This window comes from Poecile atricapillus, chromosome 16 (genome assembly GCF_030490865.1).
Source record: "Poecile atricapillus isolate bPoeAtr1 chromosome 16, bPoeAtr1.hap1, whole genome shotgun sequence".
NCBI classification, from domain to species: domain Eukaryota; kingdom Metazoa; phylum Chordata; class Aves; order Passeriformes; family Paridae; genus Poecile; species Poecile atricapillus.
Genome location: NC_081264.1, coordinates 8,247,975 through 8,264,381, shown reverse-complemented (window position 1 = coordinate 8,264,381; position 16,407 = coordinate 8,247,975). Strand labels below are relative to the sequence as shown.

The 16,407-nt window shown below is 47.6% G+C and overlaps 1 protein-coding gene across 1 annotated transcript; it reads left to right on the top strand.

Moving 5' to 3' along the window:
• The first annotated feature begins 635 nt into the window (after window positions 1-635).
• SDF2L1 (stromal cell derived factor 2 like 1) lies at window positions 636-6,234 on the top strand. The gene is made up of 3 exons (XM_058851696.1): window positions 636-912; window positions 1,636-1,832; window positions 3,038-6,234. The coding sequence occupies exons 1-3, from the start codon at window positions 744-746 to the stop codon at window positions 3,314-3,316; spliced, it is 645 nt and encodes a 214-aa protein (XP_058707679.1). The 5' UTR covers window positions 636-743; the 3' UTR covers window positions 3,317-6,234.
• The last annotated feature ends 10,173 nt before the right edge of the window (window positions 6,235-16,407 follow it).

The window sequence follows — 16,407 nt, the reverse complement described above, 5'->3', positions numbered from 1 at the left end:
AACCGCAGGGAGGAGCAGACCTAAATGTGCCGCCTGCCAGCTCTGAGCTAGAAGCGGCCTGAATGGAACAGCAGGGGCTGATTGACCTGACAGTGCCAACTGCGGCTCCCCGAGGCTGGCTGTAAACCCTGCCCGTACCTGGGCTCTGACCTCAGAGCCACTTTGTCTCCGACACGGCTCTCACTGCGAGGACGACTGTCCTTCCCTGGCTTCGATAATAACTCAATAGTCCAACCCACAGCACGTTTTCCGCCAAGGCCCTTTAACAACCCCTCAGCCTGATCTGGCTGTAATTTTTCATACAGCCCACACCCCGTTAGACGAGAGGGCAGCAGTGACAGACCTGGCCTCCCTTCCTACGTTCTCAGCAAGGGCAGACTGCAGAGTCGTGTCAGCGCTGCCCCGGGGGTGCCCAGCAGCCGGCGGTGACACCGCTCCGGGCCCGGCGGCGAAGGCGCCCGGGGGAGGCGGCAACGCAATCCCGGCCCGGCCCCGTGAGGGAGCAGCGGCCGCGGTTCTCTTTCGCGTCCTCCCCTGGGGGCCGCCACGCCGCGGGCTCTGATTGGTCACTTCCCCGCTTGCCGGTTCGCCGTAGCCCAATGAAAGCGCGCGGCGGGGAGGGGGACGGGCGGGGATTGGCGGGGCGGTCGGTGGGCCCGTGCGGGGGAGCGGAAGCGCCGCGCTGAGGGCGGCAGTGGCGGCTGGGCTGAGGGGGGGCGCCGGGGCCGGCCGGGTGCGGCGCGATGCGGGGCAGCCGCCGCCTCGTCCCGCTGCTGCTCCTGGCGCTGCTGCCCGGGCTGTGCCACGGCAGGGAGCCGGCGCCAGGCGCCGTGACTTGCGGTTCGGTGCTGAAACTGCTCAACACCCGCCACAGCGTGCGACTCCACTCGCACGAGGTCAAGTACGGCTCCGGTGAGGAGGGCCCAGCCGGCTGGAAAATGGAGGGGCGCGGGTTGTGAGGGGGGCGAGGAAGCGCGGGAGGACAGGCGGTGCCTGGCAAGGAAATGGCGGGGGTGGGCAGGCAGTGAGGGTGGTGGGGAAGGTGGAGGATGTTGGAGCTTCCCGGGATTCCTGTCCTTGGTGCAGGGGGGAGCGGCAGGCCAGGGATGGGGTGGGCTGGAGACACGGCAGGGACAGGGGAATGCTGAGGCCTGGGGGACAGGAAGATGTGTCAGCTGCTCTGCGGGCCCTGGAGTCAGGATGTGGCAGGGGTGCTTTGTCCTCGTCCCTGAGGTAACCCCTGCTCAGTGTCAAGGGCCTCAGCAGTACCTTCCCAGTGTCTGTTCTGGCAACCAGGGTGTTGGTCTGCCTGGGAACACCAAGACCTTGATAGTATTTTTGATAAAGGTGGGATGGTGTGAATAGTACCTGTCATGGATCAGAGATTTTTCATGTGTGTTTGCTATGAACTTTGACAGTTTGCATCTGCTAACACATGCTGTGTTTCACTGCTTCCTTCTGAAAGATTATTTGGTGCCTGCATTCCTGTTGCAGTCAGTAAGTGGACTGTGAGAATTAAGCAGCTCATAAACATGAAGGCATGACAACATTAAAGCAAATTTCTGTAGTTTTCTTGTGTGTTTTTCAACTGGGGAAGCGGGATAAGTCTTGTGTCATTTAATTCTATTCAAACAGGAAGTGGGCAGCAGTCAGTGACAGGAGTTGAAACTTCAGATGATGCCAATAGCTACTGGCGGATCCGTGGGAAGAGTGACAGCAGTTGCCAGCGTGGGACACCCGTGAAATGTGGGCAAGCCATACGACTTACCCATGTTAACACTGGGAAAAATCTGCACACTCATCACTTCCCATCACCACTCTCCAATAACCAAGTGAGTTGGTTTAAATCTTAAGCTTTTGTGTAAGTAGTGCATGCTATTGACAATAGTCTCTCCAGTTACTTGGATTTTTGGAGAATCAGGTTTGAGTACCAGCTGCCAGAAGCAGTATGTCTGTGCATATCCAGATTCAAGTATAGGCTTTTCTGCATCTCGAAATTATGTATTTCAGTTCTTGACAGAGGTAATATTTAGTATGTGCCAGAGTTGGTATTTCACAGTACTTTTAACAGATCTGCTTTTTTTTTCCTGCACCGTTGCTACCAGGAAGTCTGTCCTGAAATGTTTGGTGTTTTCAAGATGCAGGAGATTGAGTATCTCCCTTAACATTGTGAAGATTGTTCTAGAGCCAGGCAACTAATCACGTGTTATAACTTTAGGCATTCCTATGTCCATGTTCCTTGTTGATCCAGTCTATTAGTCTCATTTGTCTTCTTGATATCTCTGTTTCATTTCACCATTCTTATTTATCTGTCTCTCTTTCACAGGAAAACTTCATCTGCTCTTGCAATCATATTTATTTATAATTTTGTACATATCTAGAAGAGTGTAATTTCTAACTGTAGTTCAGCCCCAGTCTTGTCCTTGAACATCTACTTCTCCAAGATTGAAAATCTCTCTTAAATATTGCAGTTGTTGGAAGATTTTTGTTGTTAGTCCTGTAAGTCTTCCATCAGGCTATGTAGATAGGTTGTTACATTCAAACTTGGAAGATCTGACTCTTTGTGGAAAAGTTTTTTTCACCATGGGTAAAGTGGCTGAAACAATAAGGTCCAGCTCTGTGTAGGGTGTCTAGATAACCGAATTATTAAAAGAAGTGATGGAAAAATAGCATTTCAGAAGAATTGGGAAAGATTTAGTCTAAAACCTCCCCCCAGGTTTCATTTTTCAGTGTTGACATGAACTTCATATGTTGTCATTAAGGTAAGAATGTTCAACTGTCATTGTGGGGTTTTGTTTTGTTTGGGGATTTTTTAGCACTTTTTGCTCAGATTACAGATTTGAGTTTGTTGGCACTTTGTGTTCAGATTGCAGTGGTAGAACTTTACTGCTTCTGGCTTTGGTAACTGTTGACAAAGCAAAACAACACTTCTTTCCCCATCCTTGTCTTTGAACTCTGCTGAGCCTGTGGTTGTTATTTGTGTGTCCTGGAGGTGTTTGCTTACACTTTCACTTCAGGAAGCTTGTGTCTCTAACAGGAAGTAAGTGCCTTTGGGGATGATGGCGAAGGAGATGACCTGGATTTCTGGATTGTGCAGTGCAGTGGGACTTACTGGGAGCGGGAGGATGCTGTGCGCTTCAAGCACGTGGGGACTGAGGTGTTCCTGTCCATCACGGGGGAGCAGTACGGCCACCCCATTAGAGGCCAGCGGGAAGTTCATGGCATGCCTGCTGCCAACCACCACAACTATTGGAAAGCCATGGAGGGAGTCTTCATCAAACCCAGTCTGGACCCTGCAAAACATGATGAGCTCTGAATTGACACAGGATCCAAAATGCTCCATTTGACTCCAGTGTTCGGAGATGCTAATCCTTGGTCTCTTCTAAGTCCTGCCTTGGCTGAGCAACTGACTTTCTGTTTTACTGAAGGGCATTAGTTCATTCTAGGAATGCAGCACTTCAGTGGTGGATGGCTTCTGCCAGGTTCAGCCACTGACATTTATTTGGTGAAATCCTTTCTGAATTTCCAAGCTTTATTGGTGAAACTAGTTCATACATCTGTTAGGTTTTGTTGTCATTTATTTGCTTGTTACTTTTTCTCGAAATTGAAGGAAATGAGAAAATGAAAGTAGTACTTTTCTCTAGTCTGAATAAAACTTTGTATTTTGTAATCTTTTTCCAGCTATAATTAAATATTTGGAAACTTTTTTGTTTCCAAAGATTTCTTTGTCCTAGTGAAACAATGTTATTGATAAGGAGATGGATTGAGTCTAGAAATGGAAAAATGGTTCTGAAATATGGTGTTTTTTGAATGCCTTGCAGTCAGCTATTCAGTCTTTGAGTTAAAAAAAAGTATTCGTTTGAAAATTGCATCCAATGTCTTATGAGAGTTTCATTCTGTATTGTATTGGAAGACTTGAAAATATTGTGTATGTTGGAGTAAGAAGGCAAAATTTTAATATTTTCACTTCATCCAAAAAATTTGGATGTTCTAGTAGTGGTGGTACAGCTGCTTGTCCATTGGTGAGGCTGCTCTGCTCTATGAACAGGTGTGGAAAACTGCTGCTTGCTTAATTAATATTAGAATTTTACAAACTTTCTTACTGTGCAAAGGAAGAGTTGAATTTGGCTTACTCCTGTGACACTCTACAAGATCAGAATGACAATCCAGGTGAAAAAATAGTGAGACATACACCAGTGTGGGGGTTTCTATGTGTGAATCCAGAAGAATAAAAAAAAATCTGAGACAATGGTTTGGTCATGGATTTCTGACGGAGTGGTATGCACTGGAGTTCTAGCAAGGAATCTTCACTGAACAAGTTAAGAATTTCTGTGTTCCTCTGTGAAAAGAGAAATTAATTTTTCAGTGTGTTTTTTACACAGTGTTACTGGAAATACTGATTAAAATTCAAAATACCATATATTTGTGATTTTGTTTCAAATTGAAAAGCTCACTAAACGAGTGAGAAAAGTCAGAACATTTAGGTGTTCTTGTTTCCATGTGTAAATAGTTTACTGATTACGGTGCTCATTAGTCAATCAGTTAAAGAAGCAGGAAGCTGTGGTCAGGAGCTGCAGTGTTGGTGTTGTGTTGAGAGGGTGCAGCAGGCAGTTGAGTTCATCTTTACAAATCCAGCAGCTGCTCTCTGCACTTCATGCAGAGTGCTGTCCAGGCTGGCTCAAGGTTTCATTTAAGGATTTTCTGCTAGGGAAGATCTGTCCATATGGAACAAAGAACCTCTGTAAGAGCTCTTCTGTGTACCTTGCTATTTTTCTTCAAAGAAAAACATAAAAATGTTTTTCTACTAATTTTAGTTGCACATGTGTATTTAAGAATTGCAGGCATTTTGAAGATTGAGTAGACTGGCTATTGCTGTTTTGTATTAGAAATAAACTTTCATGTGATTAATATTTCAGGTTCACTGATGATACTCCTGACTAATTAGTATTGAGGTTATGGCTATAAAAGGAAAACTATTTAAAAACAAACCAAAGGAGAGCTTTTCTTTTGAAGGTGGTATATATATAAACACAAAAAATGTGATAGCATTTGACAGGAGGAAGAAGTAGTTTTGGCAATGAGTTCTCTGTCACTAAGAGCTAAAATGCTTTGTGCCTACACCATATGGGCTTAGTGTTTGTGCACTTGTGGAACACTAAATTGACTAAAAAGAGATAGAGCTGTGGGGCTTATCTTGGTCTGTGTGCCAGATATTATCCCCACCCAATGATTGTCTGTGTCTGGATGTTTCTGTCCTTAGCAGAGGTGGTTTTCAGTCTTATTTATTATGCTTTAATGGGATCTCACTGGACCTTTGGCTTTCTATTCTGGATTTGAACCAAATTGGTTTGGTGAGGCTGTGAGAAAACTGACTTTTAGTCCCTATTGCTCACTTTCTAATATGTTCTGTTTTGAAAAATATTTTATTTTTTTATTTAGGAACAAAAAAACCCTTTTTGTTCCTAAAGAACCAAGCTGCAGCACACAAATATACCCATGAATGCCTTATTTAAAGACATGTTCAACAATATTCCTGTGAACTGAGTTTCTTCCACTTCTGATTCTGACCAAAGTGTAAAAGCTACTTAGCCGTAATATTTCACCTGAGTGTGTGTCACAATAGTTGAGGGGTTCTGTGTGGTTGGAATTTTTTCCCCCCAGTTTTTACTTCTGTAAGCATTGTTCTGAAGGACACTCAAATAAGGCTGGTAAGTATATCTTACTTTGGAAATGTCTAATATAGTACTTCAAAAACTATTGGTCCTCCTAGCTTGCTGAATTCTGGCTACGAAAGTCACGTTCATGTAGGAAGTGCAAACATTATAGCTGTGAAAAATGGTGGCTTGTGCTCCTGTGTAAGTACTGAGATTTCAGAGTGTGATTCAGGTGTTTTTATTTTCTTTGGCTGCTCAGAATTCAACTTTTCAGTCCTATCCCCATGGGTGAGGACTAGAGACTTGGAGAATCTGTTTTTATATTGCTGTATGGTGATATTTGTTTTCCATATGATGTTATTTTCTGCCTAAAGCTGTTGGGGCTCAAGGGTAAAACATGAAATACTGAGATGTGTAGATATAAAACTTGGGAAGGCTGTTTTGTTTCTTTATTTTCCTTTATTTTAAGGTGATAAATTTTATACCTCCTATCAAAAATCTCTGTATGTTTCAAGGTTAAATGAAACCTGTTTACTTTGATTTCTGATGCTAGCAGGAGATAATTCTTTCAAATAACTGACAGGTGCTTTCCTGTTTCTTGATTTTCTACTATGAGAACTCTCTGAAAAGATGCACAAATGTTGCTTTGTACTCTTCCTTTAAGAAACCAGAAGGGCTTTTGGGGAAAGAATTAGAGGGATCTGTATTTATAATTGTTCTCAGCAGGAATAGTTGCTAAAGACTAGTCAATCTGTCAAAATAGTGCATTTTACACATATGTATATATCTAGCTCAATATGAAATGACAAGGAGTTCCTTAGATGTGTTAATTTTGGAGGCAAGTGTGTGCCTACAGATATTTCTACTCTATTTCTGGAAGCTCTTTAAAGTTCTGTACAACTGCTCAGCATATGAACACTTGCCACATGTTTTGACTTTTCAGTCAGGATGAATGAGACCTGGGTTTAGTTCTTCCAATGTGCTGGAAGAGATGTGCTGCTCATTGATTCTTCATTCTGAATGTTAAGGCTAAATATAAACCAGTGCTTGTATTTAAATTATATAACCATAATTTAATTTCTTGTGTTTAGGAATACTAATTGGGAATATCTGTTCTTATTAGGTTAAATTAGCATAACTTTTTTTAAGAGGAAAAAAACCAGTCAAAACAAGTCTGTAACAATGACTCTCTTACTCAGCAGTATTTTTAAGCCTGTTAGTTTTGCTGAATCTTCTGTCTTCTGCCTGCCTTCCCCAGCACTGAAGCAGTAGCTGGCACTGTGGATGTATCACGTTTCACACCTGGCCTAGACAGAGGCTGAACTGTAGCAGTGTCTTCTTCCAGCAGCAGCCTCCCGCTGCTGTCTGACTCTGCTTGGCATCCTTGGTGCCTCTTTGTTAAATTCCCTGCTGGCAGCTGAGAACTGGCTGAGAGCCTATCAGAGATTTGTGTATGTAGGGTGTCTGATGCTAATGCCCCTCTTTCCTAGTTTTGCATTTGCATCTGTGCCCTTTTCATTTTGCAATTTTCTCTTCAGAAATGTCTCCTGTAATCCAGTCCTGGGCCACCAATCAATTATCTTTGATTATTAATTCCTTCATAACATGGCTATTTCATCAGCTGCCTTTCAGGAACCCCTGTTTTTGGGGTTACAAGACAGCACTTGTGGTTGTGTCATTAAGCTTTTTAAGGAAGCAAAAAAAGAGTTTAAACAGAAATACTTGAAGCTAAGGAAATATTTTCCTCTTCACTGTGCTTGGTTCTATCCTGTGGGTTAGGAAGCACAGGGGATGGTTTTCTTCCTCAAAGAAGAGTAAAACATTCAACCTTACCAACCTGGAGTTAGATAAGAAACACAAGGCAATTTAAACATTATCTTAGGGTTTATTATGCATGCACATCACAAACAGTTATAAACTATAAACTTTTTTAAAAAAGCCTTAGGACTCTAAAGGAATAAATATTTTCACACCTCTTTCTTTTCCTTCCAAGGATATTCTAAGCATCTTGGTTCTCCCATGTTTATAAATTCTTTGGTAGTACGTGCAGTATTTACACCTAATAATTTCTTTTTACTTTCTATGCAAAAGATGCAAACCCAGCATTAGCTCCTTCTCATCTGTTTCCTGAATCAAACTTGCTGTAATTGAGGTAATGCATGGGAATTGATGAGACATGGTCAGCCAATTCCTCTGAGGACAGTACTAGTTTATTTTGGGTGTGTATGAGCAAGGAGGGAATATAGTGAGCACCTTGGAAAGTAGACTTCAGCAGCTGCACTGTTCAATGCTTCTCATTATTTAAATTGCTTCAAATTGAACTGATTATAAAAACCTTTTTACTATATTTGGTATTGTGCTAATTCTGAATTAGCATAAAGTTCACAGTGAAATCCTTTGATAGCTTTGATACTGATTCAAGCTGCTGTTCTGTGAGGGATTCATCTGTCTCCTGTCCTTTGGGAAAATGGTGTCCTGCTTCATTAGGATAAGAAGTGTTAGAAGCTGTATGACATCTCAAGGGTCTCAAACCCTTATGAAACGCATTACAAATTAATCAGAATGTGTACAAGCTGTAAAGCTGCATGATTACTTCCTATGTGCTTTTTTTAAATTGTAAAAATAATGTGTGGTTGCTGGCTTTGTCTGTCTGGGGGACTGTCGAGCTTTGGCTTGGATCTATGGCTCTTTGCTTGATCTTCATGATGGTTATGTATTTATCTGCTTCAGCTTCATTTTCTGGGGGTACTTACAGGTACAAGCGTGTGCTGTACTGAAAATCGAAGTAGGTGGGGTGAATCTAAGTGCAGCTCAAACCACAGCTGAACATAAGACGCAGTAGGTGCCCGATATTATTTTTTTTTTCCTGCTGATATCCTCACAACCCCATCTCTGCCTGCCCGGCCGCCGCAGCCTGGAAGGGTCGGGCTGACCCGCCGCCTTCCCGCTGCTGCTTGCTTTGGCCGGTGCCCACAGACAGCCCCTACACGAGAGTTTCTCTTCTGTGCGCTTAAAGGCTGGTGGCTACTCCGTCCTGCCTAGGCAACAGCCCTGTGAACGAGCTGTATAAAAACTTGCGTGGGGTGGATGCGAGCGGGGCCGTTCCGAGGAGAAAGGGACGGGCGCGTGTCTCGTTCTCTCGGTGCTGGAGCCGAGAGCTGCGGCCGCTAGTCAGCGCTGCTCCTCCGCCTTCCGCGCCGCTCCCCAGCGCTGCCTGCCTGCGAACCGTGTGCCTTTGGCAGCCCGGCAAGGTTTCAGCAGCGCCGCTTTGATCGCCGCAGATTTATACTCTTCGGGGGGAAACAAATAACATCCGCTTCCCCCGCGTTACACTGCTAAGGCGATCAGCTGCTGTAAGACCGCCCGTGCGGCCGTGCCTCCTTAGGTGTGCTCTGCCAAGTCATGGACTGCTCGGTTATTTGAAAGGGAAGTTTAAAACATTAGCATAAGCTCTGAAGCGGTGCTTCAGGCGTTTCTGTTTACTATTTTTCTTTAGGATCGTTGAAGTGCGGCCAAGGATGAAGTCTGTTTGCTTACAATATACAGTTAAGGCAATTATCTGTATTGTAAAATTAAATACCAGTTTCTGCTAGGTGGGGGAAGAAAACACACAAAAGGATCGTTAAAAAAAGGAACTCTCCTTGTCCTGTCATGTACAAAAAAACGCATTGCATTTCGCAAGATCTCGACAGTAAAAGCTAAAACGAAACGATCTCTTCCTAACTAGAATAGGCTGCACGTCAGTGGTAGCTACAGGAATACCTCTTATGCCTAACGTAGCTCACCTGGCTCTCCTCGACTCTTGCTGGACCGCTTCCCCTGGAGTAAATCCTGTGCCATCCGCCAAGGATTCCCTTTGACATGAGGATGAAAGCCGAGCTGCCATCTCTTACCGACACGGTATCGGTTTGCGAGCTGCTGCAAGATTTCTCCCAGCCATCCTGCGGGGCTGCAGCTCCCGCTGGCTTCGTGGGTCACCCACGTCGCGCCTCAGCAGCCGTCCTCAGAGGGGACAGCAAGCGGCGGGTCCAACTCCCCTTCCTGCTAGCGCAGTTATTGCCGAGGGCTTTGTTCACGTGCCAAAAGAACGTACGGGGTTTTGTTTGGTTTTTTTTCTTTTTGTGTTTTTTTTTTCCTGCGTGTCTGCCTGGCGGAACAATTTGGGTTTCTCAGCATCCGCCGCCTGCCGATATCCTTTCATGTCTAGCGGAAAGATGCTCTGGCACAGGAGCCTTCCGCGATCCCGGGTACCAGTATTTGCGTGCCAGCCGCTGGTAATGGCGATCCTTGGGTGCTGGCAGGAGACCCTCATTCTCGTAGCGAAATTGTTCTCACGGCTCACTCTGCCTCCATCCCTCTCGTCTCTGCCGAGCACGATCGGCGTCTCTTTATTCAGCCTCGCCCGCCGCAGCGGGGCGTGGAGGGAGCGGGGAGGTCCCACGGTGTGCGCCAGCCCCGCCGGAGCCCCCGGCTGCGGGCAGAGCCCGGGCCCCGGCACAGCCTGGGCGCGGCCCGTCTCCCCGGGGAGAGCTCCTCGCGGCTGGGCGCGGCAATGCTTGACCGCAGCGCCGACGCCCAGGGACGGCGCTGCGTTGGGCAGCGCCCGTGTCCGATGGGTCGGCGGAGAGGGCGATTCCTCCGCTGCCTTCACCCGACTTCCTCTGGCCAGGCGGCAAGTTTAAAGCCCCGTAGCTCAAGAGCCCGGAAGGCTGCAAAAGCCAAGTGCCTCCTTGTGCCGAGAAAACACAGCGGCGACTCAGTACCTGCCCGGGAGAGGGAGCCGACAGGCTCACGGGCGCCCTGAGTGCTTATCCCGCATCAGGGATGCCCGGAGGCCTCTGTGCTTAGGGGTGTTCTAACCTTGCTTTTATATGGCTTGTCAGAGGGCTTCCGGCCCTGTCCTGCTGCTGACACTATGAGAGAAACACACCTTAATGCATTCTCAGCAGTTCCTATCCTAGTACAAACCCATCTAGCTCAGTAACTGGCTTCGGCGGGCACACGTGAAGTGATGCAGTAAAATAATCACATAGGAACTTGTTTAATCACCTGTCTACTCTGCTTGTATCCTCCCTGCTTCTTCAAAATGGGAAGGGTCATGACGCGTTCCAGCAACATCTTACACTGGGCTAGCATAGGGTGTGCTCGTGACTCCATCGCCAAAGAAAAAAAATATAGAGCTCTTACAGCATTAAACCTGTATGGGTAAAACAGACCTCGAGAAGTGCAGAATGCGAGGCTTCTCCTGAAATTGCACCCAAGGGAGCACCATATGCTCTCTCTTGCAAATATTATACTTTTGAACGCATTACCTCTGCCTTCGCTAGGTGCGGATGTGCAGATGATTACTGTCGAGCTGCAGGCAATTTTCTTTAAAGCTGCATGGGAAAACACGTTTATGTTGTGCTGTGTTTCCTCAGCAATACAAACCCACGGTGAGACTGGCTCTCAGTCGAGTTTAGAGACTTCAGTCTCAAGGGCAAAATAGTTTAAAATGTTAAAATATTTTGTCTCTCTCTATGGGCGCTGATTCCCCTCGTGATATGGGCGGCTGTTTATTGTGAGCAATTAACTGGAATCGTGCTTAAGAACTCCCAGCAGCCTCGGAGCCCCTCGATCTCGGCTCCGGGGGAAAAAGCGCTTCGTGACACACACACACACACACACACACACACACACACACCGCCTCCTTTAGGAAAACTACCATTCCCAGGGGTAAAGCCGGACGCGGGAGGACGGCAGAGATGCTGCTCGGCAAGGACCGGGGAGGGGCGATCCGACCGGCGGGAACAAATTCGCTCTTCAAGGGGAAAATTCACAGCTGGGAGGGCATAACTTCCCTCCTCCCTACCCAAAAAGGTAGGGATACTTGTGATTTTTTGGAAGTGGCAGCTGGAGTTGAAGGAACACCGCCCTCCGGGAGAGCAGGCGTGGGTGTCAGAGATAAGCCTGAGAACCCTCCCAAGACTGGAAATTTGACATAGCAGCTTTTTTTCGGCTTCCTCCCCAGCGACACCCGAAAGCCGAGTCGGGGAGCGAGTGAGCCCGGCAACTCTTGTTCTGCCGGGACGGGGGAGGTGGGGTCCCGAACGTGGGGAACATCAGAACAAAGTGAATGTGGTGTCAGTGACGGAGAACGAGGGTTTCCGAGCCCGGCGGTGCTGGGCAGGGGCGGGGGCTGCGTGGGGCAGGGCGCAGGCGTGCAGCGGACGTACAATGGGAGCTGTCAGGGGAAGGTGGCTCAGCATCCTCAGCACTAACCTGCCGCCGGGGCGGCTCCTGCTCTGCCCACAGCACGCTCCTGCTTGGGACCCCGCGGCGGAGGTTGCGTGCCAGGGCCCTGGCCCCATCGGGGAGGAGATGCTGCGCGGGCAGGGCTGGGAAGGATGGTGCTGAGTGGGATGCTACGTTAAAAGGTGTTTCGAAGGGAAAATAATAATAAATGCCGAATGTCGCTTTTCTTTTCAACCTGTTGTCTGTGCTCTTCTGCACAGGAAAGTTGCCGAGTCTAGATCGTTCTTGTCAGAAAGCCACCTAGACACCAGATCATATCTTCTTACATCTGGTGCCTTAAGAAATCGAAGGAAAAATGATTGTTTTTCAGTCTGAGACGCTATGGTTTATACTGAAAGAATGCCTTAATACTTAAAATAAAATTCCGTCCTCATAAAGGGTTAGCTAAAGTCTAGACATCTTTTGGAATTAATATGTAGAGCTATGCTTAAGGTACTGAACTGGAACTGGTGAACAGTACTCAGTTTGTAGCTGCAGAGCTGTGTGATCCCAAAAACGTGTCTGTGCTTCTTCGTCCTCTCCGAGAGAGGAAATTATAGGTTTTCTTTGCCTTCTCCGTGGGCAGTGCTCTGGGCTCCAGGGCAGGTGTCCAAGAAGCCAGCAGGAAGACTGGATTACATGCCCTGACAGGGCTGTCCAGGTGAATCCCTGCCCTCCCCAGTATCCTTCTCCCGCAGCCCCGGAGAGCGGCAGAAGATCACCTGCTGCCTCTCTGCTGCGGGCCTGCTCTGACCGGGTTAAAATGGCGACGGCCACCCTGTTCCTCCAAGGCAGGGACTTCTGCCTGTCCCCGTCCGGCTGTCCAAGGGCTGCAGGGTGACCGGGAGCGGGTGCGAGTCTGGGCACGGCCGCTACCGCCCGGCTGAGGGAGGCTGGGTGTTCTGCCGGGAGCCAGCGCCTCTTTGGCCAGGGGTGGTGTGGCTCCCGCTCGAAGCTGCGGGGTGACAGGGGCTCCCCATGCCTCGCAGCCCTTCTCCGCCCGGTGCTTTCGCCGCCGGGACTGACCGGCTGCCGGTGGGAGACTTTCACTCGCTTCTTTGAGGGAAATGCGGCCAAACACAGTAAGGAGGGTCACCCCCAAGCCCCCCGGAGGGCCCGGGAGGGGCTTTCCCGACGGCACGGTCAGAGCAGCAGCGGACTCCCCCCAGGCGGGTTTCCGGGGCATTTATGTGCATTAGTGGATTTAAATTGAATAGAGAAGAGCCAGAGAAGGATGTTCTTGGATTTCGGGCAGAGGTATTTTGGGCAGAGATAATCGGAAACGTGTGACTGAATAGCCTGAGCAATACTTACTCCTGCTGTGTCTCCCCCCATATTTATGTTTATTGTGTGTCCCCAAGTTAATAAAAACTTTGAAGACTTCTGTGTCGAGAAGTAGTTTTAGACTGTGTCCCCTTTGCCCCCACTCTGAGCCTGTCCTCCCCGTCTCTGCTGGGACTGGCGGACGTGACTTTTCGCGTCAGCCTTTCACGGCGGGGGGAAGAGAGTGGCTTCAAGCACACCTTCCCCGATGGAAAGGGGGCCGCCCTCTGCCTCCCTGTGTGACGGCGGGGGAAGCTCCTCAGGCTTGAAGCCTTCCTTTTGGCCAGAGCCTGCGAACAAAGCGGCGGGACCGACTGTCAGCGGGATGCTCTCAGGAGCCGCGAGCCAGAGACCCTCGGAACCCCCAGACAATCCGTTTGCGGGGGCCGCTTTCACCCGGCAGCAGCTGTCGGGCTCAGCCGGCTGCGATGCACTGGCCTTTGCCGAGCACCGAAAATGAGCCCCCGGCACCGAAACCCTTTCTTCCTGCCGGCGGCAGCGAGGCTGGGGCTGCCCGTGCAGCTCGCCGGACCCATTGGTGCTCGCCGCGCCGTCGGGGCAGCGGGCGCGGAGCGGAGCCCGGGAGAGCCTCCCCCCGGCCCGGGGAGCCGCTCTGCCGCCGGAGGGGGAAGGCAGGCTGGGCTTTACCCCACCCGCTGTAGTGCCAAGACCCAGTCATTCAGCTAGTCCAGGCTTTAAAGAAGACCCCTTACTCCACTGGCTTCCGTAAAACAGGGTGCAAATGGAAAACAGTTCAGCTTCACTTCTCCCGATTTAAGTATTAACCTGATTCTCCCGCCCCTAATTAAATTATCTCCTGCCTTTTTTTTCTTTTTTTTTTCTTTTTTTATTTTTTTGAGGGGGGCAGTGTGTGAGATATCGGGGGATGAGGAGGAGATTGGTGGTTGGTTGGTAAGTTTTCTTCTTGTATAAATTTACCTTTCAGTAAGGTTGTCTATGCATGAATAGGGAAACGAGGGGGAGAAGGGATCTGATCAGAGAATTCAGATGGATATTCAACCAAAACTACTCTTTCACTTGCTCCAAACACGGCTATAAATGTCATAAGTCAATCACTTGATGTTTGGGGATAGGCAGCGAGAAATCCTTAGGTTTTCTCCTTCTTGGTGTCTGCAACAGCTTGCACATGAAGATGACCTCCATATTTCTCTGTGGTTGGTGAGAGATCTCCCTCTCTTTCAGAATGGGAAGTTTTTTATTTTCTTCTTCTCTCAGAACACAACTTCCCTTTTGTTTGAATTTTTCAAAATAATTTAGAGATGTGTAAAAGGTGTACCTGCTGTGAGAAGAAAACCAGCTAACAGAATCTTGTGCTGCAGGGCTGTGTAAACCCAGATGGCCATCACCCCAACCTAGTCCTGAAATATGACAGGAATTCGTGGTGGTGGAACAAACCAGTTTGTTTCTAGAACTGTGTGATTGTGGCTGTTGTACTCAGTGTAACTCCCCTTAGATTTTAATTGGGCAAACTGTTCACAAAGATGTAGTGGCTCCTGGCAATGGTGTTACTTCTTTGTATATCAGCGTTTGAGGAAGGCAGGGCTCTGCTATTTGTCATAGTAGTAGCAGAGTGACTCTTTAAAATATTTTACTTATTACATTACTGCAAAATGACACATTTGGGTTTGCACCCAACAGCAACAGTAACAGCAGCTTATCTCTGTCATCTGATTACTCTGTGTGTCTCAAGATGTTTAAAAGGCTCTCCTACCTCCCAGGTGAGTGAGTAAGCAGGAATTTTACAGATCTGGTGTCTGATGCTGAGCACAGGAACTGTACCTAGTTTCATGCAGTGACACAAAGACTATTTTGGTTTGCCCCAAGGAACTTCCATTCTCAATTAGCCACCCACCCGCTGTTCTGCTAGTTCCTTATGGCAGAGATCCCTGCCCATGGAGCTTCTGGTGACAATACACTAAAGAGAAGAGCACTGTTTCAAAGCTCTGATGCTTTGAGACTTTTCTCCCCATCTGTTCATTTCTGAGCAGAGTGATGCATCCTTTGCAAGAATGCAGGGCTGCTAGATCCAGGCTTTGCCTAGGGAAGCTTTCCATTCCTAGGAAGGGTTTAGCTGGAGTCTCAGAAGTTGTGTACAGATTTAGCCAGGCTTCAGCTGAAAAGCTTGATAGATAATGCCATTGTCAAACCTCCAGTGGAGCAGTTTGGCCACCTGCTACTCCCTTTGGATGGGAACAGGATGTTTACTGGAGGGCTTTTCAGGAAGGGAATGTACTTTCAGGTACCCCCTTCTGAACGGGTTTCTCTGGAGGAGTTAACAGTGTATACCTTTTTTCCTGATCAGTTGCAGCTAGGATTTAGATTTTTTTATATGCTTCATCCTCTTCTTAGCACTTAGTTTGTTGTAATTGCCAGAACATGTCCTACGCAGTCTGTGCTGAAATGAATTCTGAGGACTGTATGTGGAACAGTGGCAGGATATGGCCCTAAAGTCCAGCAATTTGTGCTTCCTGCAGGGAAGTGGCTGTCTATGGCAGCCCTTTTAGAGGCAATGTACACCCTCTGCTGCAGTGGAGTGAGCGAAGTGTGGAGAAACAGGTCTAGAGAAAAAAATCTATTATGCCTTGGTTTTCAGTAAATATGCTATGAGCTACCTAGTGGTATTAGGTCTAATCATAGCCTCAAAGCTGTGGCTGGATTTATGTTGATCACTTTAAAACAAATCTCACAGATATAGTTAGTAGAAGAATGTGTAAAACCCCAACCACCAAATGGTATTATGTAACCAATACAGTATTTAAGTGCCCCCTGTGTAAACTAAGTGAAAAGCCTGCTGTTTGCTTTCTTTGCCTCTGTTGTGTATTGGTCAACCGAAGCCGGGTGCTCTGTTTGCTGTTCTGATTACTATTTTAAAAGGAAAGATCCATAGGATCATGTTATCCAGAAATTGAAAAAGACTTAAACCCCTCTCACTGGGCTTAAGAGAGGGATCTGGGGCTGAGTGAGAGCCCTCTCGTGGGCTGCCCAGGGGTGTGTCTATTGCCAGGGAGCTTGTGCCATTTGAGAGCACATGCACATCAAGGATACAGCCCCGCACAATGTACTTTGTCTCTTTATTTTGGCATGTGTGGTGCAGCCGTTGTCAGCAGCCTCTGCAATCTCAGCCACAGGGTTCAGC

Bases quoted from the DNA above. Each gene is read 5' to 3' on its own strand.
- SDF2L1 (XM_058851696.1), top strand. From the start codon at position 744: ATGCGGGGCAGCCGCCGCCTCGTCCCGCTGCTGCTCCTGGCGCTGCTG. The intron at 913-1,635 runs GTGAGGAGGGCC...CTATTCAAACAG, and splicing joins CGAGGTCAAGTACGGCTCCG to GAAGTGGGCAGCAGTCAGTG. The intron at 1,833-3,037 runs GTGAGTTGGTTT...TGTCTCTAACAG, and splicing joins CACCACTCTCCAATAACCAA to GAAGTAAGTGCCTTTGGGGA.